General features: G+C 52.4%; 1 protein-coding gene and 1 pseudogene across 2 annotated transcripts in view; both read right to left on the bottom strand.

The window, feature by feature from the left end:
• DPYSL2 (dihydropyrimidinase like 2) overlaps positions 1–23,968 on the bottom strand; it is a 144,849-nt gene that overhangs the window by 72,013 nt on the left and 48,868 nt on the right. Inside the window, exon 1 of one of the 2 annotated variants that reach the window (XM_062212700.1) lies at positions 2,396–2,776. The exons of the other annotated variant lie outside the window; for it this stretch is intronic. Coding sequence (XP_062068684.1) covers positions 2,396–2,434 — 39 coding nt within the window. The 5' untranslated portion in view covers positions 2,435–2,776. Of the gene's footprint in view, positions 1–2,395; positions 2,777–23,968 lie in introns of those variants that run through there. 2 annotated transcript variants of the gene reach the window in all.
• LOC133774825 (phosphoserine aminotransferase-like) lies at positions 17,640–18,699 on the bottom strand (annotated as a pseudogene).

Below are 23,968 nucleotides of genomic sequence, written 5' to 3'. Positions count from 1 at the left end.
ACACTACCTACTATAGGTTGCTGGTGCACTTCTGTTTTCATTGGTGATATTTGTGCAAAGCCAAGAATGTACCAGACATGGGACACTATGACTCATCACTATCCCACATGCTGTTGGTAGAACGGAATGCTAAAATCCTGTTCAGTAAATATGCACCTGCATTGTTCCAGACTGGGCTTAAACCTTACAAACTAAGCCATATATTATTCTTTTAATATGCAACATATTTCAAAAATCATTCTGCCAATTATTAACTCAGAAGTCAACCACAAAATAATACTCAGTAAGAGCTATTTACATCTAGTAGCTGCCAAGAAACAAATATCATAGAGAATCCTTTTTTAAACATGTATAAGCGCCAGGAAATCAAATACGTTTGCACACAAATGCACAGGCATGTGGGTTTAGAAAGTATTTATTGTTTCTCTAACATACTGAAAGCCATCGATGGTTTTAATTGTGTACACTGTCGGGTTCTTCATCCTGATAGAGACCTTAGAAAGTCAAAGGGGAAGAGGCGACAACAATTCCTGCACCTGTAGGAGGTAAACATGAAAACCTTCACAGAATCCTGTTGGGTATATTACCCCAGCACAGCCTCCAGAGAAATCCGTGAGGCAGATGGAGCCAGATTCTATTCCCCTAATATATAAGGAAACGGGTCCAGAGACGGAACGCCATTTGCCCCAAGTCACCTGAGCCAGGGTTCTTTCTTGGGTCTCCAAACTTGAGACAGATATGGCCTGGGAGTCCTTGCCCCTCACGGCCAGGCCCCTCAGTCACTGCCGCGCCCCAGCGAGAGAGCAGCGAACACATCGCAGTCTCGTTCACTCTAGTGCCTTCTAGAAGGCTTCTTACATAAGAGACTGGAGAACGTGACGGAGGGAGGGAAACCGAGATATAGGTCCTATGAAATCGCAGCCAGATTTTTTTTTTTTAAGGGTGGAGGGGGCGCTCTTTTAAAGAATGGTCTTGTCGATTGTTCGCTTCAATGTTTTTTTTTTTCCCCTCCCCACCCTGTCAAAACGAAACGGCCTCACTCATCCACGAGGACAAATTCTTGGAGCCACGCAGCTCTTCTCCCATCACCACCCCCCCTCCTCCCCAGGCTCGGGAGAGAACACAGAGCAGGGTCCCCCGCGCCCAGCCCTTTGGGGAATCTCGGGTCGTTTGCCTTCAAGGAAAAAAAAGAAAAAAGAAAAAAAAAGGCAAGGACCCACCCTCGCGGTAGAACCACCCAGCTCATCCTAGGAGCCGCCGCGCACACGCCCCCTCCCCCGTGCGCTGGGTCCCACGTCTGTCTCCTGCGGATGGGTGTGCCCGGTGCGCATGGCGACCGCGCGTCCTCGCACCCAGCCCCAGGCACCTCCCGGCGAGGAGAAGGATCCTTCTCGGCCTCAGCGCCGGGTTCTTCCCGGGAATCAGCTGGTCGGTGGCCACGGCACAGCATTATGTAACAAACACAGGGCTGGCGAGATGGTTCCAGGAAACGATGGGGAGAGGCTGGGAGCGAGCAGGCGCGAGCGGGGAGCGAGAGCCGGCGCTCCTCGCTGAAGCAGCGTGGATGCGTGGCACGGAGGTGCCCGTGATGTACGGAGGCACAGCCCCGGGGACCCCGGGCCGCTAGGATCATTGTCTGCGCGGCGCGGCGCACAGCGCCATTACCTCCCGGGCCCGGCTCGCGCGGCCCCCGGCTCCCACCCTCCCGCCCGCTTTGTATGCGCAGACACGGGCGCCTCCCGGGCGGCGGAAGGAGCAGAAAGGGGCCGGGGAAAGGAGCCCGGAGCCCTGGCAGGGCCCCAGCCCCCACCGCGCGGGCCACAGAACGCACAGGGCCAGCCCGAGGGTCCCCGGGCTCCGGAGAGGCGCTGCTTCTGCGCTCGCCCCGCATCCCGCCGCGGCACCCAGCCCTCCCAGCATCCGTGCGCTGTCAGGAGCCTCGGCGCAGAGCCCGGAGCCCGCGGGAGGCTCCGGAAAGCGCTCGCCGGCGGGGGCGGGGGCGGCGGCCCCCGGGAGGACCCGTGCCCCCCGGCCCCCCGGCGCCCAGTCCGCCCCGCAAGCGCGCAGCCGGGAGAACAATATCCGAGCTGCAACCATGCATAGTCAATCTGGCATCCATTTGCGTACGCCCCGCGGGCCAGCGCCGCAGCATCGCGCGCTGACAATGAAAGGAGACAGCGGACCTGGCGCGCTCCCCAAGGCCACCTCCGGGCGTTCTCGCGCCCGTTTTAACGCCCTGCAAATGTCGTGGCGTCTCCCACCGCCTTCGCCACCCTCGTTCGCAACAGAGGGGGGCTGGAAAAAAAAAAAAAGTTGGGTCCGTGTCCCCCGCCCAGATGCTCTGCCGCACAAAGGCTGCTGGCCGATCGCACATTCCCCCAAGTCCCAAACTCACCGTGATGCGTGGAATATTCTTCTTCCCCTGGTAAGACATCTCTCTCCTGGGAAAAAAATCAATTGCAAGAGGGCAGCTTTACAGCAAAAACTGCCGGGAAGGGGATCTGGTATGTGTATATATATTTATATAATTTTTTTTTTTTTTTTTTTTTGCAGAATTGAAAAAGATGCAACCGCCTATGTGGTCTTGTTCGTAGCAAGTCTCAAGAAGGTAAAGGACGAATACAAGCCTCTGTCTCTCCTTCTTCCTCTCCTCCAACACAGCCCCAGCTAGGGCGGAAAAAAAGAGAGGAGAGAGAACAGGAGGGAAGGGGGTGGAAATAAACTACAGCAATAAAAGCCTCGGTTCGAGTCGGCCAGCTCGGCGCATGCGCCGCCAGCCACTCCCTTTCCTCTCAGGCTAGAGCCATCCGCTTCGAGAGAGACGAGCGCGGATTGGCCAGGGTCGCGGGGTATGCAAATGAGGGAGCGCGGGGAGGGGCGCAGCGCGAGCGCGCGAAATGCTGCAGTGTGCGGCCGGGGGCGGCGGCCGGTGCGTGCGCCCGAGCGGGGCGCGCGCCTTTCGCGCCCTTTCTTTGGGCCTGGCCAGCGAGAGCCAGAGCTAGCGGGAGCCCCCGACGCCAGCATCCGCAGCGCCAGGACAATGGAGGAGTGGTCGTCGCGGGCGGGGAGGGGAGGGGAGGGGGCGGCACCTGGAGCCCGAGGGGCTCCGGTGCAGCCCGGGCTGCACACACACGCTCGCGCGCTCCCCGGTGCTCGCCCGCCCGCGCGCCAATCCGCGGAGGCCGCCGCTGCAGCCCCGCGTGGGGTGACTGCGCCGAGCCAATGGCTTCGCGGGCGGCGAGCGCGCGACTGTGCGGCCGGCCGGCGGCGCGCGGCCCGGTAGGGGCGCCCGGCCCCCTCCCCACCCTCGCCCCGGAGTCGGCTGGGGAATTCTAGCGACGGCGAGCGGGCCACGCCCGTGCACGGCCCAGCCCCGGGGAGGGCCCGCCTGCGGCGAGCTGCGGGGGCCCGGGGGCGCGGCCCGAAGCGGGGCTGCAAAGATGCGGGCGCGCGCGGGGCTGCGAGCATCCGTGGCCCGGCAGCTTGAAGCGCGAGCCTGGAGGAAGCCCGCCCGAATCCGCGGAGGGCCGGCTCGCGTCCGGGGAAGGCTGCAGCGCGCCGCGGCTGGACACCCCGCCCCGAAACGTCCTTCTGTGCCTCGCAGCCACGAGGAACCGGGGGAAGGGCGGCCGCGGCGAGTTGAGGCCCGAGTGGCCTCAGCTGGGGCCGGGTGTCCGCTGACGGCCACGCCCACCTAGACCCGCCTGGGGGCTCGCTCTGGGTGGGGGGCGGCGGCGCGTTCCGCCGGTGCGGTGCGTGCAACTCCGCAGGGAAGCCGCGGGGATGACAGCGCCGAGGAGCCCCGCACCGCAGGACCGCAGGAAGGGAAACTGAGTCACGAGGAAACTCAGTCTAGGCACAGAACACGGCGTTCAAGGCCTCTCCGTGGGCTCGGCCACTGAGCAGGGATGTGACCCCTCAGCTTTGCTCTCCAAACCGCCCTAACTTCGGAACCCTGTGCGAGAGGAGGGGTCCAGCGGATTCCGGGCCCTCCACGGGGGCACAACCACGCTGCTACATCTGGGGCCGGGCCCGTGGCTTCGGGGCTTCTCTGAGATCAAACAATACCTAGAATCCCTACATAATCTAGGCCATCAGATGGCCACGGGAAAAAGAGCATCGGTTTAAGTGGCCCACACCTGCTCAGCAAAGATTAGCCGTTAAATAAAGAATAATCCTGTGTGCTCTATGTTCCGGTGTTTGTATGCACCTGCCCACTTTGGGGGATGGTCTGTCCACCATTTCATTCCTGTACCTACCTATAAAAGCAAAAGTCCCAGAAAGCTGTTGGGGACATAGAAAAAGCTTCACTACTGACTGGTTCAACTTAGCTTTGTATCAAAATACAAAGTGCCGCCCTCCATCTATATTTTGTTTTGTGATAAAGCTCCCAAGAGCTTTTGTTTAGTCTTAGTTCCACAGCCACTGATAGGAGTTCTCAGTCCATGGTAATTGACATTTCCGCCCGTAAATGGCCAAAGACTGCATTGATTTGTTTAAAAGAGTACTTGGCACGTAGAAGACACCAAACAAATAGTTATAATTGACCAAGGCAAAGAACGGTGTGCCATCTGCATTTTTTATCATACTTACCGCTCACTGCAATATGGAAAAGGCAAAGGGGGTGGGGGAGAATTTTTCACCCACTCTGCACTGATAGACTTATTAATATAAGTGATGGGTTTTACACTCTTTTTAGGGGAAAAAGAAAGCAATGAAAATATACTGTAAAATTACAAATCATTATCTTTGAACCTATTCTCAGGCATGACTTCCCCAAATGCTTAAAAAAGTAAACACGTCTTACATGCAAAAGATTCCACATCTGAAGCCCCTTTCCCATCTCACTGCCTTCCCATACTCCTCCCCAGCACCAGCAAAACGCAAGCTGGGGTCACGTCCCAGGCTTTCCCGGCGGCTGGGCGGAAGGACTTGCCCAGGCAGTCAGAGCAGCAGTGTGGCGTGTTTTAGCCAGGTGCCAGTCCCCAGTGACCCCGGTCTCCCCTGCAGGTGCTTACACCCACCTGCCCCACGCTCAGAGGGTGCACGCAGGTACCCGCACAGCTTCAGGGCAAACCTCTCAGTGCCCCTCCTCACATCTGTGCCTGGCCCTGTGCTGTCCTCTCCCTCCCTCCCTCCCTCCCCTTTCCCAGGACACTTCCCAAACTGAAATGTCCCCTCCTGCCCACCCTACTGAAATGATCTGTACATTTCTTCCCTATCGGATCACAACTCCTAGAAGCAGAAGAACCTTGCATTCCTCTGCCAGTCACCAGCACATTGTGTGGTCCATAGCAGGTGCACTCGACTTCGAGTGCTCAAATAAAACTGCTGTTATTGGTATGACAAGGACAGAACCCTCCACATCACCCACGTGGCGAGTGTTGGTGTCAGAAAGCCCCCAGCCCCAACCTTCCTCTTAGCACTGTCATTTGGCTGGACCCTCCTCAGTGATGAGCAAACGCATCGTCCCCAGGCCTCAGAAGCTGCAGTAGAGCCCTGTGACAACTGCAGCTTATTGTCTCTGCGAGGCTGTAGCTGCCTAAATGTCAAACTACGCCTCCCCTAACAAAGCTGGATGTACCATCAAGCCTGATAAGTCAGAGAAAGAGCACTCCATCCTAGATCAAAGCCCAGTTGTCATACAAGGCATTGCTATAATTTTCCCTCCATACCAAATTCTGAAAGTGCTCTGTCCTCCACCCCCTCCCCATTTTTCTTTGTAGGTGCCTACACGATAGCCTTGATCATATTACACCACCTATACCTTTCAAAACCTCAACTCACAGAGGTGGGAACTCTTCCGAAAGTCTTACTCATCCTTCCCTTTCTACGGATCGGATGTGGGGAGGGGCGCGGGAATGGGCACACCCGACCGGGGTTTTAACATGGCGACATCATTCGTACAGCCTGCTGGAAAAGGCGGGTCGATGAAGACCGCCGCTGCGACGCTGTGGGCTGCCGGCGGCTTTCAGTTCCTCAACATCTGCCTAGCATGAGTCCTGTTCCTGGTTTCACCTTCCCATTTCTGCCTCTGGGGCGCCCCGGGCCTCCGTGGAAATGTACTACAGAGCAGGGGTGCTCGGAGCCACTGACTGCTGCCGGGAAGGACTGAGCCTACAGGTGCAAAAGGGAGCACGGTCCAAAGCCGCACGTTGCTGCGGTTCCCGGCCAAGGGCTGTGGCCTCCGAGTCATCCTGCAGAGGAGGCTGAAATGAATGCAGTGGTCAGAAGGTCCTTCTTTGCCAAAAACGAAGGGCATCGACTAGGACACTTGAGCTGGAAGTGACGCCTTCCTCGCTGCAGGTGGAATCGGCAATGAGGACCGTTCTCCTTGTGTGGGTAACCCCAAAGGGGCAGAGGGACAGCCGAGGGGCAGTGGCTGGAGCCTGCCCACCACCTTCCCCAGTGGGTGACCGGTGAGGCGCTCTAAGGCAGAAGACACTGCCTTCGCTACAACTGGAGAGATGACTGGCCACAGGCACTGGGGCTCCAAAGGGGTCCTGGAGAGTCCCCACCACAGGAGGACAAGGACACGAGGCTGATCTGTCCACCTGCTGCCAGACATCAGGGCGCAGAGGAACGTGTGCACGTCACAGCATCCAGAAGGCTTTCTCCTGTTGCCTCCACTTAGCACACACGCCCCCAACATCACACACCCTCACATTACACCCCAACCAAGTCACACCTTGCACCCCAAACTCGGGATGACTGCAGATTTTCCTGGGGGTCCCAGCCATAGACTCAGGGCACTCGCCCTGCCCATTGTGCCTCAGGCCTGCCCTCTAGTGGTGAAAGAGGAGTGTGCGTGTGCTCCCCACCATCCTGGTCCCCGCAGGGCAGCCTGGGGCTGGGAACCCGCCTTGGAGCTGGCTTGTTCTGATGTTCCCAGACTTGCCTGTCATGCCCAGGAACGGTTCTTTACCTAGTGTGCCTCTGGGCACGTAGGTGCACATCCGCCCCCCCCACCCCCATTTCTAGACAAGGAAGGTCTCACTCCCTGGTCAGTACCTTCTCCACTCCCTGAAGCACAGCCATGGCCTGCTCTTGACCCAGGGGAACAACGATTTACACAAGAGTGGGAAATGCTGTCACCAGGGTTCTCCACTGAAACTCTGATAAGTGATCCAGGGGGAGGGAGGGGACAATTACTGTGCACCTGCTGTCACTGAGTGCTCTAAACGCATCTTCTTTCATTCCCCCAGCCCACCACGTGCCACCAGGTAAGCCTCATATCCTCCTGTCACAGCACAGAGACCCTCGTTCCAGTCCCAGCTTCACACACAGCAATACCAGGGCTCGAGTCCAGGTCTCTGTGACACCAAAGCCCACGAGTCCTTTGCCTGTGTCAGGCCCCATTCCTTAGACGCTGCCCCTGTTTCAAAATCAATTGTGCATCTCCTTTCCTCATCACCCAACAGAATGCAGTTGTCCCCGGTGGCCTGGGGCCCTCCCCACACGGGACACGGAACCGACAACACCAGGATCCTAGAGACAGATGCACAGTTGAGCGTGCTACCCTCTCTACTAAGAGTTTCAGACGACAAGGCAGGCTGCTTGCATAAGTTAGTTGCAAACTGTTTATCAGCTCCACCAGCGCCATCTGACCCCTCCCTTCCTTTCCAGCCTCGTCCTCGGCTCCCTCCTGACACCCCGCACATGCCACAGCACACTTCACGCAGCCTTCGTTGCCACGTCCCCTCTTCACTGTGCTGTGGCCAGTTCCTTCCACCCCTGCTTCCAGGAAGCCCTCCCTGGCCACCACCTCAAGCCAGTGACGATGACAGCCTGGAGTACTGCTGCACATTGCTTACCTGTGTGTTCCCTGTCTGCCACCACCTGTCACCGGCAAGACCTACACAGCCTGCTTTCCACCCCCACCCCCCACCCCCGTCTCGAGGACCTCACAGCACTCACCAAACAAGAGACGAATGGACAAATGAATGGCAGAACCTTTCCAAGGACACATGGTTTCCTTGGACTACTTCCCAGCATAGGTGACCACTATGTCACATGCTGCTGCTTCCTCCCTGGGGTGCACCTGCCACCGTCCAACCCTGACTCACCCAGGGTTCTTACAAACCAGATGGTGACAATGCGGCCCACTGGCTAAGCCCAGGTGGCCCAGGCTCTAGTCCCCGGTGGCCAAGCATGCAGATGTAGCTCGGGAGCATCAGGCCTGAGGGTCACATAGCCCAGCTCTGCCTGCAGTCTGGCTGCAGGCACTGCACGGGGCTTCCTCTTTCCAAGTCCACACTAAGGCTGGGGCTCCACCGCACCCGGCAAACACGGCAGATCCACAGCAGCTGTGTCCTCCCTGATGTGGACTCTGTCAGCTCCCCAAGGGGCTAAGAAAAAGGCTCCCTGCTAAGGGCCTGGGGAACGCAGCTAAAGATGGCCCAGGTGGTTTTTTTGTTTGCTTCAATTTTTAAAAAATTTTATTTAAGTTATACTAGTTTCATATATTTCATATATACAGATTTAGGAACATAGTGATACTTCCCAAGTGTCTGAGCTCCTGCCATCCAAGTGGGAGACCTGGAAGAAGATCCTGGCTCCTGGCTTCAGCCTGGCCCAGCCCAGGCCATTGCAGTCATTTGGAGAGTGGACCAGCAGATGGAAGATCTCTTTATCTTTCTCTCTTTCTCTCTCTCTCTCTCTTTCCCTCCCTCCCTCCCTCCGTTCCTCCCTCTCTTCTTCCCTCCCTCTCTCTTTCTCTGTAACTATGCCTTTCAAATAAATAAACAAATCTTAAAGAAATCTGAACCTGGACAGGGTAAATATTTCAGGAGCTTAAGCCTTTTAAAACCATCAGCCACAAACAGTTATGAGAACTGCTCAGTTACCCAAATCCATTTCATGGCTCTTGCCCATATTCGTTAACTCAGTTTCCCTACAGAGGCCTCTTTGGGGCCAGTTTGCTCCCGCAGTCTGAATTCTTGGAAGTAGTCCAGGGAGTGCAAGGATTTAGCAAAGTTCTGAATTCTCCCTGAATCAGGTCTGTTTCTCCCTCCTCCTCCCCCAGCCTGAGCTGTCTGTATAGTGTGCGAGTCTGTAACCCAGCCTGTGTGCAGAGGGGACTGGGAGGGTGCTGTGTGGGGAGGTCAGGCCAGAGGGTGCGCGGTGCTGCACACATGGGGCTTCGCCAGCTGCAGGAAGCTGTGCTTCCAGACACCAGGGCTGGGCCTGTGCTGTCCCCCACCAACCCCCACCCCCGGGAACCAGCAGTCCCAAGGCTGCTCTCCCTCCAGCTTCTGAGCACACCCAGCATCCCCCAAGAAACCAAATAGGATCCTTACTAGGACAGCCGCAGATCAGAAAATCATTGACAAAATGAGCAGCCAGCGTAGTTGTGCTGTAAGCCGACTGCCATCTCGTCTGTGGGCCACTGAACTAAATTCCCCTCCTAGAAACGGGGAGGCCGCAGTCAGAGCAATGGAGGAACCGGTGCCTGCACTCCCGCACACAGGGGGTCCCTCTACTCTGTTGGGAATGAGAGAGGAAGTCAGACTAGCAAACAGGCCCCTGTAAGGTCACTGGGCATGGATTGGAAGAACGGAACCCTGAGGGCTTGAGAGACCAGGTGGGGGCGGGAGGCATGCCCTTCACTGCTCCTCCTCTCTATCCAGGGCCGGTGGCGTCCCAGGGGCATCATCTTTGCTTTGTCCAGAGGTGTGGGGCAGCTTGTGGCTTCTGCGTTCCCGCTCTGAGCCTCCCACTGTCACCTGCTCTGTGCAGCCATCCGAACCCCAGGCTGAGCTGGCCGGCCCCTCTGCCTGCCCCGGCACAGACTGCAGCAGAGCACCTGAAGCAGCCTCCCACACCATTCGCCACCACACGTCACCTCCTCCTAGACAACAAGCTTCTTGGGGACTTTTGGCGCCCACCATGGGTTGTACATACAGTAGACACACAAACTCTCAAAGGATGGATGGATGGATGGATCCATAGATAAAGGGATCAATCACAGTGGATGATAGGTGGGTACATGATGGGTGAAGGATGGATAGATAAATAAATAAATAAACTCTTTGGATAAAAGTATCAATGACACAATAGAGGCACACTGGGACTGGAGTTCAACACACTCTTCCCAGGCACACAATGCGCAGCCAGAGCCTGTCTCAGGTCTTGTGTTTTAGTTACAGTTCCCGGGAGGACCACAGCGACCTCCTTTCTAGTCCCCATCTCCTCATCTTTTATTCCTTGCCCTTCCTGTCAAGCTGGTGAGAGATTTGTTATGGCCGTGGTTAGTGTCCTCCTAAGCCTATGAACCCCCAACATCTGTCGATCACACTTGGTTCAGTTTCCAATAAAGTCCATAGGGGGCAAAGGTCACAGGGCTCTGGAGTCAGAGATTTGTTATCTGATGGTTTTCCCCTAAGAAGGACTCAGTATTTGACAGCAAACAACTAGGAGGCTCTCCCAAGCTACCATTCCCCTCCTTTCTCCTACAGAGATCCACTGGGGAGAGGGGTCTTGTGATTTTTGAGTGTAAGTCCAGGCCCCTTCCAAGAGTAGGACATCAGTCGGAGCCTACCCATCCCTCTCTGAGACTCAGGTCCTGCCCAGGCCCTGGCAATCCTCGTGTTAAGGATGGCCACCCCATCCCTGCCCCCAGGCCCTGGCATATGATACACACGGGTAGACCTCCCACACAGTGCTGACCTCCTACCTGCCAGCCAGTGCTTCTCAGAGTGTCCTGCTCTTGGTTCTCCATCAGTCTCTGCACCTCAAAGCTCCCTGTACCCAGTCAGCCACTACCAATGCCACCCATTTGGCCTAGAATGCAGACAGCTGGACTGTTCAATGCACTCTACCTGCCCAACTAAACCAGCAGCCTCAACCTCCTTCAATATCCGTCCTGGCACAGAATGACCTAAGGCAGATCGTGGCCCTTCCCACCGGAAGAACCCAGAGCCTCGTCTCCAGGGTGTTAAAATATAATACCCTCTCCCCATACAGGGGGTGTATCTCAGCTTGTGCACTCGGACTGCAGTGCACAAAGCCAGGCAGAATGGATGAGTGGACTCACCCAGCACTGTTAGATCTCAACAACTCAGAGCAACGTCTCCCACTCGCTCGTAAGACAATACCAACTGGGCAGGAGTCTCCTATGACCCCCTTCCTGGCTCAATAGACGGTCCATGTGACAACACCTAATAAATCATCACAGACAGGACACAGCCACGTCTGTGTGTAAGAAAGGGAACCTTTTTTTTTTTTTTTTTTTTTGACAGGCAGAGTTAGACAATGAGGGAGACAGAGAAAGGTCTTCCTTCCGTTGGTTCACCCCCTTAATGGCCGCCACAGCAAGCACTGCGCTGATCTGAAGCCAGGAGCCAGGTGCTTCCTCCTGGTCTCCCATGCAGGTGCAGGGCCCAAGCACTTGGGCCATCCTCCACTGCACTCCCAGGCCACAGCAGAGAGCTGGACTGGAAGAGGAGCAACCGAGACAGAACCGGCGCCCCAACCGGGACTAGAACCCGGAGTACCGGCGCCGCAGGCAGAGGATTAGCCTAGTGAACCACGGCGCCGGCTGAAAGGGAACCTTTTCTGATACCACGGAGCCTCTCTTTCATGCCCCTTTCACTCAGGAAGCAGCATTTAATAACTCTCTATACTACCCAGCGCAAGTAGCTATTAGATCCACATGGCTCTGGAGTGCCTGAAACATGGTGAGTGCAACTGAGGAACCGAATTTTTAATTTTATCTCATTTAAGTTAAATTAATGTTCATTTAGAGAGCCACTCGTGGCTATGGTTGTCACAGTGCATAGCACAGATCTGCAAGCCAGGGCTACAGCTGGACCTGAATAGATGAGGAATGTGCAAGTTCTGAATGGGCCCCATCAGCCCAGAGCCATGCTGTGTGTCCTACACAGTGACCTTAATTGACCCTGAGTTTGTAGCCAACATTTTTTTCAAAAAAATGTATTTGAAAGGCAGAGTTACAGAGAGGAGAGAGAGAGAGAGAGAGATATCTTCCATCTGCTGGTTCACGCCCATAATGCTGGGATGGGACTCGAACTGCTGCCCGCATGGAATGCTAGCATTGCGGGCAGTAGCTTAACCTGCTGTGCCACAGCCTCGGCTAAGCGGCCAACATTGAACAATTAGGGAATTTCATGGGAAATCTCCACACTGCCACCTTCTCCTGCGGCCACAGCTCCCGGTGACTACACGGCACCAGGAGGCAGGAGTGGGGAGCTGCCTCTGGAGAAAGGGCTGGGTGTCCCCTGCTCCATTCCCCACAACTCTGCCCAACCTGACATGGAGGCTGTTTTAGTTCCCTCTGTCGCTTTGTAGACCACGTGTCTACCTCCCTGGCCCCTGGGGGCCTTGAGGGATGGCCTGCTCTAGCCAATCACAGACCTCCTCCAACATTGTGCACAAAGCTCTCCATCTGCCTGTGACTTTGAGGATCCTTACATAAGTAGGCAAAGAAATGTAATTTCTATGGAAGAGCTGCCATTCTGAGAATATTCACACTCATTATCCTTCTACGCTGTGATCGGAGGTGTTCAGTCCCATTGTACAAAGACAAAGACTAGAAGTTAAATAACTGGGCTGAGATCAGACTTCTAGAGAGTAACAGGTCCCACATTCAAAGTCAGCCTAGTCTGAGTCCTGTGTCCCTCACCTGTCCACCTCACAAAGTGATCTCCAGGCCATCACAGTCCAGCCGCCTCTGGCTAACGTCATCTCTCAGTCCCCAGGCCACTTGCGCACATTTATTTCTCTCTATGGTTCTGTGATGTGACAAAGGCTAGCTGTTCATGAAACCCATGTCCTCCTCTTCTCCCAGGGCACGCACATGGACTACTCTTCTCACCTTCCTTAGCAGCTACGTATGACAGAGTTCTGGCCAATCCATGGTGTCTCCTGGAGGCCTGAGACATAGAGAACCCCGCTCTGTTCTCCTCCAAGCTCATTTCTCATAGCTGGATGAGAGTGGTCCAGCCAGCCTTGGAAGCTATGTGTTAAAGACGGTAGATCCCGTCTGAGTCTCTACTTAACAGCACGGCATGGGAGCCTTGTGTCCAGCCCTGGCTGCTGAATGGCAATACCCCTGGAAATAAACTCCTCCTGTGCTTGCGCCATTATACACACTGGAATCTGTTGTTGCCACAGTAATAGTCACTCAACCCAAACACTTATCATAATCCTGTTCGAAGTTTTAAGTTCTGTGACATGCACATACACACACTTCAGTTCCTTCATCTTCTTTTAAAAAAAAATTTATTTCTTTATTTGAGACACAGAGTTACAGAGAGAGGGAGACACAGAGAGAGGTCTCCCATCTGCTGGTTCACTTCCCAAATGGCTGCAAGAGCCAGAGCTGGGCCAATCCAGAGCCAAGAGCCAGGAGCTTCTTCTGGGTCTCCAACATGGGTGCAGGGGCCCAAATGCTTTGGTCATCTTCTACTAATTTCCCAGGCCATTAGCAGGGAGCTGGATTGGAAGTGGAGCAGCCAAGACTCAAAGTGGTGTCCACATGGGATGCCGGTGCCGCAGGCAGAGGCTTAAACTACTATGCCACAGTTCCGGCCCCAAATGTAGGAATTCCTTCAACTTCTTGACCTTCTCAGTGATCTTGGCCTCTCCTTATCTTCAATCATTCACTCTCAGGGCTACCCCAGCCCTCCTCTCCTCACCACATCATCAAGACAAAAGGAATCACTTTTCTTCACTCAGAGCTGGGCCCCTGGCCCATCACCAGGATGGCTCTCAACAGCAGTATCCTTCTGTTACGTTGACCCTGCAACCTCCCTGTACTAGAGCAAACCTAAGATTCGCTATCGCCTTCACACACGCTGTTAGGAGCAGCAGGAGAAACCTTGCCCCGCCTCAACCGTTACCCCAGAGGAGCCTTCCCTGTGTCCTTCTCTTGGTCCTCCTCACACCGCTCAGCAGTGGTCACAGCTGCTGCCATTCTTCCTGGCTCAATTCCTGCTGCAATTCACAGTCTGGCTGGCAATGCGAGTGCTGAATAAGGAATTAAAAACTAGATGGAGCAGGACGGGGAAGCAGGCCTTGGGCCCTGTGGTTAAGACCTCGCTTGGATGCCTGTATCCCACACCGGAGTGCACAGATCAGAGTCCCCTCTCTGGTACTGATTCCAGCATCCACTAATGCACACCCGGAAAGGTAGCAGCTGATGGCTCTCGAAGCTGGCTCCTTGCCACCTGTGTGGGAAACCTGGATTGAGTTCCTGGCTCCTGGCTTTGGGCTAGTCCGGCCTATTGGAGGCATCAGGGAGTGAACCTGAACTGGCAGATGGGAGATGTGTCTGTCTCTTGTTTCTCTGCCTTTAAAATAAAGAAAACACAAATGGAATGGGTACTCCCAAGAGTGAGTCCTGTACACTGATCATTTCTCCTGGAAAAGTCTCACAGGAGCAGTCAGTCTGCTCCAGGCGTATTCCCCTCTCTCTGCTGATTCTCACCTCCTCTCTCCTAGATCTCCACCTCTTCCTCTCCACTACTCACCCCTGTGAGCCTGACACCCTCCGCCAGTCTTGTCCACCCCCTCTTGGCCCCGTGTCCCCCACTAGCTGTTGTCCGGGCATCTTTCCTTCATGCTTAAGTTGTTGTTTATTTGTTTGTTTGTTTGTTTTTTGACAGGCAGAGCGGACAGTGAGAGAGACAGAGAGAAAGGTCTTCCTTTTTGCCGTTGGTTCACCCTCCAATGGCCGCCGCGGCTGGCGCGCTGCGGCCGGCGCACTGCGCTGATCTGATGGCAGGAGCCAGGTCTCTCCTGGTCTCCCATGGGGTGCAGGGCCCAAGAACTTGGGCCATCCTCCACTGCACTCCCTGGCCACAGCAGAGAGCTGGCCTGGAAGAGGGGCAACCAGGAGAGAATCCGGCGCCCCGACTGGGACTAGAACCCGGTGTGCCGGCACCACTAGGCGGAGGATTAGCCTGTTAAGCCATGGCGCCGGCTTTCATGCTTAAGTTTTTGGACAATGTGACCTACACCTTGGTCTCCGCGTCCTCACCTTCATTTTTCTTCTCAAGTCACTGCAATTAGCCTCTCAGCCTGACTCCCCTGAAAGAGCTCTGGTGACTACTCCAACAGACCTCCCTTGTGAATCCCAACATTGTTCCTTCCAATCCCCCTCCCTTGTTTCTGGGACACTTTCCCTGGCTCCACTCACACTTTATGACTTTCTAAATGCTCGGTGTGAGCTCCTCTTACCCTACCCTAAACAGTGGCAATCCCTGAGATCCCCGACTAAGCCTCTTTCTCTGCCATGGTTTCTACAACCACTTAGATGTTTGACTTCCCTATCTTCATTTCTGACCTTTCTAAACTCCCTTCAGCAAGATGACACTAAAAGTGTCTCTGATGAGCTAAAGAAAAGAACAATGATAATAAACTACAAACACTCGTGTCTTCACGGAAGTTACCTTCTCCAAGGAGTGATGGTTTGATAAACAGGTCAGGAAACAAATGTACAAGGTAACTGAGACTGCAGGAAGTGCCAGCAAGGAAACGAGCAGTCGACAGGTGCAGAACAGGGGGGAAACCACCTAGACAGGGTGGCCTAGGAAGGTTTCTCCAGGCAGCTGACATTGAACTGGTGATTTGGTACCAAGAGCAAAAACTCGGCTCCCCCACACCCCTCGCGGGAGGGAAACGGTGGACCTGCCTCAGGCCGCTCAGGCCAGGACTCCGCCTCTGCAGGAGCCGTCGGAATGTGGTGCCTGGAGGCCGAGCTCAGGACTTCAACTCTGAGAGGAGGCACCGGGGCCCCCACGCTGCCAGCAAAGTTTCAGACTCACCCGTGAATCAAGAATGGAGACTTGGTCTCTGGGCTAAGAGTAGGAGAAGCCAGCCCTCTGTGAGAAGGCAGTTTACATAAGAAAACACAGGAAGGGTAGACAAACTCTGAGGTTAGGGTTAGTTGGGGTTTTTGGGACAGAAATGAGTCTTGGTATGAGAGGTAGCTCAAAGGCACCGCTGCACATCCCTGACATCTGGACCTGGGTGTCCTCCTCTTGAATACGGGTGGACGTGTGACAGCTCTGAGCAACACAGTGTGGCAGAAGAAAAGCGATGTCCCTTCTGAGGGCAGGTCACAAAAGGCATGGTCTGAGTTTTGACCCACCCCATGAATTCTCTGACCACCCCCAGGCCACCATGCTGTTAGGAAGCCCAAGCTACAAATAAACCAATGCAAGAACTCCAGTGGCCAGTCCAGGGGAGCCCAGCCTTTCCACCATCACCCCACAGTGCCAGACAGGTGGATGAAAAAGGCTCCAGATGACACCACCCCTGTTGTTCAAGTCACCCAAAGTCATTCAAATTTTCCCAAATAAGTTTCTAGACATCATGGAGCAGAGAGAATACATCCTTGCTCTCTGGTGTTGGTCCTGGCCCTGGGGTCCATTAGCATAAAAAGATGATTGGTTTTGCCATTCTGGGGCTGCCTGTTACACAGCAGCACTCATCTTCGACAACTGAAGTCAAAGCAGTGGGCAGGGACCACACGCACAAGACGTGCTAGGACACAGGAACACACTGAGGTTTTATTCTGTGTTTGGAAGGTCATCAGAGAGAAACTTAATCTGAGTCATACTGTGTGTGTAGCATTCTGGATGCAGTGTGCTGACAGGTTTGCTAGGAGGCAGTCCAGGAAGAAGGTAACAGCTGAATATGGCTAAGACTGGAGGTGAGGGGCTGGCACTGTGGCGTAGCGGGTTAACACCCTGGCCTGGAGCGCCGGCATCCCATATGGGCACTGGTTCAAGACTCGGACGTTCCACTTCCGGTCCAGCTCTCTGCTGTGGTCTGGGAGGGCAGTGGTGGATGGCCCAAGTCCTTGGGCCCCTGCATCCACGTGGGAGACCCGGAGGAAGCTCCTGGCTCCTGGGTTCGGATCGGCGCAGCTCCGGCCGTTGCGGCCTACTGGGGAGTGAACCATTGTATGGAAGACTTCTCTCTCTCTCTCTCTCTCTCTCTCTCTCTCTCTCTCTCTCTCTCTCTCTCTCTGCCTCTCCTCTCTCTGTGTAACTCTGACTTTCAAATAAATAAATTAATAAATAAATATTTTTTAAAAAAAAGACTGGAGGTGAGAAGAAATGGACAGAGAGAAATGTTGTCACTTTCTCACTAAGTACTGTGCCAGGCCGTGACCTAAGCACTTTGCACCCATTAACTCTGGTTAATCCTCATCCAAACTGCATGTAATCCTCACAACCACCCTGTGAGGTGGAAACAGAGACACTGAAGAACTTTCTCCAGGACACAGAACTCGGAAGTGGCAGAGCCAGGATCAAGCATCTGCAGATAAATGTCTCCTCTTCCACCAGCTCTTCCTGGATGTGGGTGAATGGAAGAAAACATCAAGTAGGAATCCCGGACTTGCAGTTTGCATTGCCGTGAGTGGCGGTTCTCTCGAAATGCTAGAATAGTGGGGGTGTTGGACGTGGGACACTGGTCAAGAACAGAGAGATTTTTTTCAAAAAGCTTCCAGTTTAAGTCAGAATGAAGGTCGCCATTGGCCGGGGGTCCCACCAGTGCTGCCATCAGAAGCAAGAAGAATCTATAATAAGCATATGCACTGTTTGTTAAGTTGGGTGCCACTCTCCAGTTACTTTCTATTTGATTCACAGTTCAAGGGCAGGGAGTGTTCATAGCTTCTGAACATCTTCGATGGTGACAGCGCTATAGAGACCCAGACGCCTCCTACGGTCCTGGGTCCTTTCAAGGAGATCATATGGAGCTGCAGAGCTTTACTGAGGAACCGTTTTTCTAAAGCTTCGTCCCCCTGGTGTTGCCAATGAGGGATGGAATATTCATCATGCTTCTATTTCAGGGCTCCACTGGGCAGAGGTAGAATCCTTGCTAGTTATCGATAATTTCATAAATCATTTGAGACTTGATGGTGCTGAGTTTCTTTGTGGCAGCTGCCCCACCGTTGTTCTTAATCCGCTCCAGGATCAAGCTCATGACACAGATGCTAAAACACGGGGCGTGTTGTACAAGGAGTTGCTTGTGGCCTGCACTTTGTACTCCAGGACAGAGGGGCAGTCTCGGAGGGCGAACCCCAGCAGGTCATCGCGGACGATCACTACCATGACTCCTGCAGAGCCCACGTTCTTCTGGGCACCAGCAAAAATCACACCAAACTTGGAAACATCCGCTGGCCTGGAGAGGAAGTTTGTGGTCATGTCACAAACCAGAATGGCTCCCTTGACATCAGGTACGAAGTCAAACTCCACACCGTGCACTGTCTCGTTTGCGCAATAATACACATAGGAGGCATCTGGATTAAGGTTCCAGATGCTTGGATCTGGGATTTTTGTGTAACTCCCCAGTTTAGGGTGGACAACAGTCACGGTCCCAAACTTCTTAGCTTCTTCTGCAGCCTTTGCTGACCAAAGCCCTGTCACCACATAGTCAGCGCACCTTCCGGGTTTAAGGCTAATCAAGTTTAAGGGGACAGCACTGAACTGGCCACCTCCTTGCAGAAAAATCACCTTGTATTTGTCTGGAACGGCTAACAATTCCCCCACATGATTCTCTGTGTTGTGAACAATCTTGGCAAAATCTGAGGACCTATGACTCATTTCAAGGGCACTAATGCCAAGTCTTTTGTAGTCTAGTAATTCTTCCTGTATCTCTAACAATACCAGGCACGAAGCCTGGCGGGCCTGACCCGACTTTGACAATCTGCCTCAAAGAATCCATGGCGCCACACTGCGGGCGGCGAGTCAGCTACTGAGAGTCACAGTGTGTCCAGCGGGTGTCCCCGGCCGCGCCTCGCAGAGTGTGCGCCCCGGGGCTGGCTGCCTTCCCCCTCCCTGCCCTTCTCATTTGTGGCCTCACTTCTTCCAAGGTTGCTGGGCGCAGGCAGAAGGCGATAGCAATAGTACAATATAATAACCAGGGACCACAGCTCTCTTGCAGTAACTCCTCTTCCTCTGGGAGAAACCTAGCTCAGCTCAAGTTCTCTTAAGGCCCAGAGTCTGCAAAAACATGCGTCCTATAATTAATCATGTTTATTTCCTTTCTGGTGAAAACGAAGTGGGCTCCACAAACCAACTCCAGTGGCTCGCACTGGACCATACCAAGGTACACATGTACCTTGCCTGAGAGTATAAATTATCCACAGTGCAGAAACAGAGCCTGCAAGGCTCAGGAAATCCCTACAGAAATCTCCCTGTGCCCCCAAACCGTGGCTGCTTACTGTTCTGGTATTCCCAGCAAAGCACAGACAGGAACGTGGGTCGAGTGTCACCACGCCCCATGATTTCTGCTGCTGAGAGAGAAGGCCCCCAAATGGCTTCCGCGAGAGGTTCTCATGGAATCCGGCCCACTGTGACCTGCAGGCTGCAGAAACACTGATGTTCACCTTCAAGATCAAGTATGTGGAGTCCAGACCGTCGGCCAGGCTAAGTCCACACCATCAGCAGAGGGCTGTGGTCGTAAAGCTAACGGTACTCTCAAATACAGAATGAAGTGAGCAAATCCTTTGGCACAGCTCCCAGGGTTCTTACTGCTCATTCGTACATAACCCAAATGAGGTCTGGTTTACAGGGCGGGAATACACCTGCTTTTGAGAAACTCTGGAAACATACTCCCAGGGTGGGCTAAAGTATGCCACCAAGTGTGTCAAGAATGGTCATATTGGAGGCCGGCGCTGTGGCTTAACAGGCTAATCCTCCGCCTTGCGGCGCCGGCACACCGGGTTCTAGTCCCGGTTGGGGCACCAGATTCTATCCCGGTTGCCCCTCTTCCAGGCCAGCTCTCTGCTATGGCCCAGGAAGGCAGTGGAGGATGGCCCAAGTGCTTGGGTCCTGCACCCGCATGGGAGACCAGGAGAAGCACCTGGCTCCTGCCTTCGGATCAGCGAGATGCGCCGGCCGCAGTGGCCACTGGAGGGTGAACCAACTGCAAAAAAGGAAGACCTTTCTCTCTGTCTCTGTCTCTCACTATCCACTCTGCCTGTCCAAAAAAAAAAGAATGGTCACATTGGGACTGGCATTGTGAAGCAGCAGGTTAAGGTACCACCTGCAATGCCATAATCCCATATGGGAGCCGATTCAAGTCTTGGCTGCCTCACTTCCGATCCAACCCCCTGCTAATCCATCTGGGAAAGCAGCAGAAGATAGTCCAAGTGCTTGGGCCCCTGCCACCCACATGGGAGACCCGGATGGAGTTCCAGGCTCCTGGTTTAGGCCCAGCCCATCGTGTAGCCATTTGGAGAGTGAACCAGCTGATGGAAGATCTCTTTCTGTCTCCCCGCCCCTCCCCCCCCATAACTCTACCTTTCAAATAAATTAATAAATCTTTCTAAAAATAATAAATAAATAGATAGAATGTTCCTGTGTGCTTCTAATAATTACACTTTAAAATTTTTTTTTATTTATTTGAAAAGCAGAGAGATAGAGACTAAGGCAGGGAGAGATCTCCCATCTGCTGATCTACTTATCAAATGCCTACAATAGCCAGGGCTGGGCTATGCCAAAGCAAAGAGCCAGAAACTCAATGCAGGCCTTCCACATGGGTGGCAGGAACTGAAGTACTTGAGCCATCACCTGCTGCCTCCAAAGATGTACGTTGGCAGGAAGCTGGGTGAGGACTTGAACCCAGTCACTCTGATGTGAGATGGAGGTTTACCTGCCATGACAAATGCTTGCCCCTACACTCTTTTGAGCTGAGCCATATCTTCATTCTTACTTTATTAACAGAGTATCTACTACAGACAAACTATGGCAAAGCTAGAATGTGAGGCAAGGAGAAGTGGAGAAGGGACTATTGAGAATGGGGAGGTGCTCTCCAGCCATGCTTAATAACTTCAAGTATGAGCAGTGCTATCCCTGAGTCATCACAGAAGGCTGTAGTCCCAGGGGGCTTCCCCTGGTGACCCCCACCCCCTGTTGGAACTTGCTCCGTTTAATACAAGCCAGAGCTTAGAGAACTTGGGATGGCTGGAGGGTAACTTGAGAAGCATGACACCAAAGCAAGAAACCAGAAAGAAAGAAATCACTAGAGCTGATGATACGGCAAATGGAAATATCATTCTTAATATCACGCATAAAATTCAAAGGCAGGTGGTAAGTCATGAACAATTATTTGGAATCCATGACAGTAAAGAGTTTCTATCATTCATTAGTTTTTTACAAATCATAAGTTAAGGATGAACATTCCGGTACACTTAAGACAAGGACATAAACAGGCAATTCATAAGAAATAAGACAGTCAACAAATATAAGAAAATGTATTTAACTTTGCTATTAATCAAAAGGGAATTTTTTAAAAACTGAGACAGTATGTTTTTAATATATTTTATTGAATTATTTTGTTTTATTTATTGGAAAGGTAGATTGACGGAGAGAGAGGGAGAGAGATCTTCCATTCACTGATTCACTCCCCCAGATGCCTGCAACAGCAAGGACAGGGCCAGGATGATGTCAAAAACCTAGAACACAATTCAGGTCTCCCATATGGGTGCAAGGACCCAAGTACTTGGGCCATAATATCTGTCTTCCCAGGGATGTTAGCAGGAAGGTGGAGTGGCTAGGACTCAAACCAGCACCCCCATATGGAATGCAGGCATCCCAAGTGGCAGCTGAACCCAATGCACCACGACACCTGTCCCAACATGTTATATTTTAGCTGTTAAGTAGGTGAAGCCTGAAAAGACGGAAATACCAAGTATGTGCCAACGTGTGAATGAACTGGCCCTCTCATTTCTTTCAAGGGATGTAAATTGGTACAACCTTCATGTAGGAAAGTACTGTTAAATTCTTTACTGCAATTGCCCTTTGACACAGAATTTTTTTCTAGAAACTTATCCTAAGGAAATAAGGGATAAATATTTATATTTGGAGATGTTCTCCACAGTACTACTAGAAATAGCTTAAAAAGTAAAAACAGGGGCCAGCACTGTGGAGCAGTGAGTTCAGCTTCCCTCTGTAGCACTGGCATCCAATATGGATACGGGTTCAAGTCCCAGCTGCTCGACTTCCAATCTAACTCCCTGCTAATGTGCCTGGGAAAGCAGCGGAAGATGGCCCAGGTACTTGTGCCCGTGCATCCATGTGGGAGACCTGGATGAGGCTCCTGTCTCCTGGCTGTTGTGGCCATTTGGGGAGTGAACAAGCTGATGGAAGACTTCCCTCTCTGCCTCTGCCTCTCCCTCTCTGTAACTCTGCCTCTCAAATAAATGAATAAGTAAATATTTTTAAAACAAGGTAAAAATAATAGAAAATTATTTAAATTCATGGTACATCCAACCATATCACTATTAATTTTAATACATGTACAGTTACACATATTAATTATAAAGCAGTTTATATATTGCAATTCTTTTAAAATGAACAGACTTTATTTTTTAGTGCAGTTCTAGGTTTACAGAAAATTTGAGCAAAAATTAACAAAAAGGTTTCCATATAAAGCCCCTCACACACAGTTTCCACCATCATTAGCATATTAACATCTTGCATCAGTGATGCTGTTGTTAAAACTGATGAGCCAATACTGATGTGTTGTTAAGTGAAGTCCATAGTTTACATTTTGTTCATTTTTGGTATTATGCATTCTATGAGTTTTGAAAAGGTAGTAAAGTGGCTTTCAATGTGGTAAGCCTGGGCTTCAGCAGAAGTCAGCTTGTGAAGAGCCCTGGCAGCTCTGCCAAGAGTTGGATCACTGGAAATGGACCTGCCCTGGAGTCAAAGGATGCCCAGGTCAGAGCCACGGATCTTATTGGCTCTAAGCTGAAAGGCCCTTCACTCAGCCCAACTTCCAAAGTGACCACTGCAGCTGAGGGGATGGTCAAGTAGGGTCAGCAACATTGCAGGCAGAACTGTAAATTTCTTGTTAGAGATGCCACCTGCCTTTACCTGGCAAGCTCTCCTCCCAGGCCAGCAAAGTAATGAAAGTCAACAGAGTGCCTTCCCCTAGGAGGTTCACACCTGCCTTAGGATGTACCCCATGTGAAGAGATAGATAGGTCTGGGCCTCTTCACTTACAAGGCCTAAAGCCCAATAAATTATTATCAAGCCCCTTCTGTCAGGTTCTATTTGCCTCTAAATCAGAAAACTTAATTGTAACTTAGCACCTTTCTTAGCTCCTCTAATAATGACTCTGTCCTTTGTTCTAGACCCTGTCTAGTGCACTTGGGCCTCATACCTTCGTAATCATAACCTCCACTCTACCACCAATGGCTCTACTTCCAACCTGTGTGTACTGATGGTCCTCTTCCCCACTTAATGCTGTATAATTGTTCAGACCTGGTTAATGCCACTCTTAGGATCATTGGTTACTATCCTCACCCTGTCTTTTATGACCTTGTCTAAATATGATCAGAGTCGGTGAACTTGGAAGGCTTCCATAGCCTTGGCAACTCATGACGAGAGCCTAGGGTGGTTACTGGTGCCATAAACTAGAGTGGCAATTTGTTGGGTCAACAACAGGAGGCACTGTGCACTTGCTTCTCATGTGGGATCTCTGTCCTTAATGTGCTGTACATTTTGATTTAATGCTATAACTAGTACTCAAACAGTATGTTTCACTTTGTGTTTCTATGTGGGTGCAAACTGTTGAAATCTTTACTTAATATATACTAAATTGATCTTCTGAATATAAAGAGAATTGAAAATGAATCTTGATGTGATTGGAAGGGGAGAGGGAGCGGGAGAGGGGAGGGTTGAGGGTGGGAGGGAAGTTATGGGAGGGGGAAGCCATTGTAATCCATAAGCTGTACTTTGGAAATTTATATTCATTAAATAAAAGTTTAAAAAAAAAGGTAGTAAATGGATCCACTCACTACAGTGTCATAAAAAAAGTTCCACTGCCTTAAAAATTCTCAATGCTCCACTCACTACCACCACCACACACACCTCCTAAACTCTTGACCACCACCAACTTTTCATTGATTCCAAAAGTTTGTCTTTCCCGGACTATCATATAGTTTAAGTCATACATACAGTATGTAGCACTTTTTTTTTTCTCA

The sequence above is a fragment of the Lepus europaeus genome, chromosome 16 (genome assembly GCF_033115175.1).
Source record: "Lepus europaeus isolate LE1 chromosome 16, mLepTim1.pri, whole genome shotgun sequence".
Classification (NCBI taxonomy): Eukaryota; Metazoa; Chordata; class Mammalia; order Lagomorpha; family Leporidae; genus Lepus; species Lepus europaeus.
This window is presented reverse-complemented; position numbering and strand designations above follow the sequence as displayed.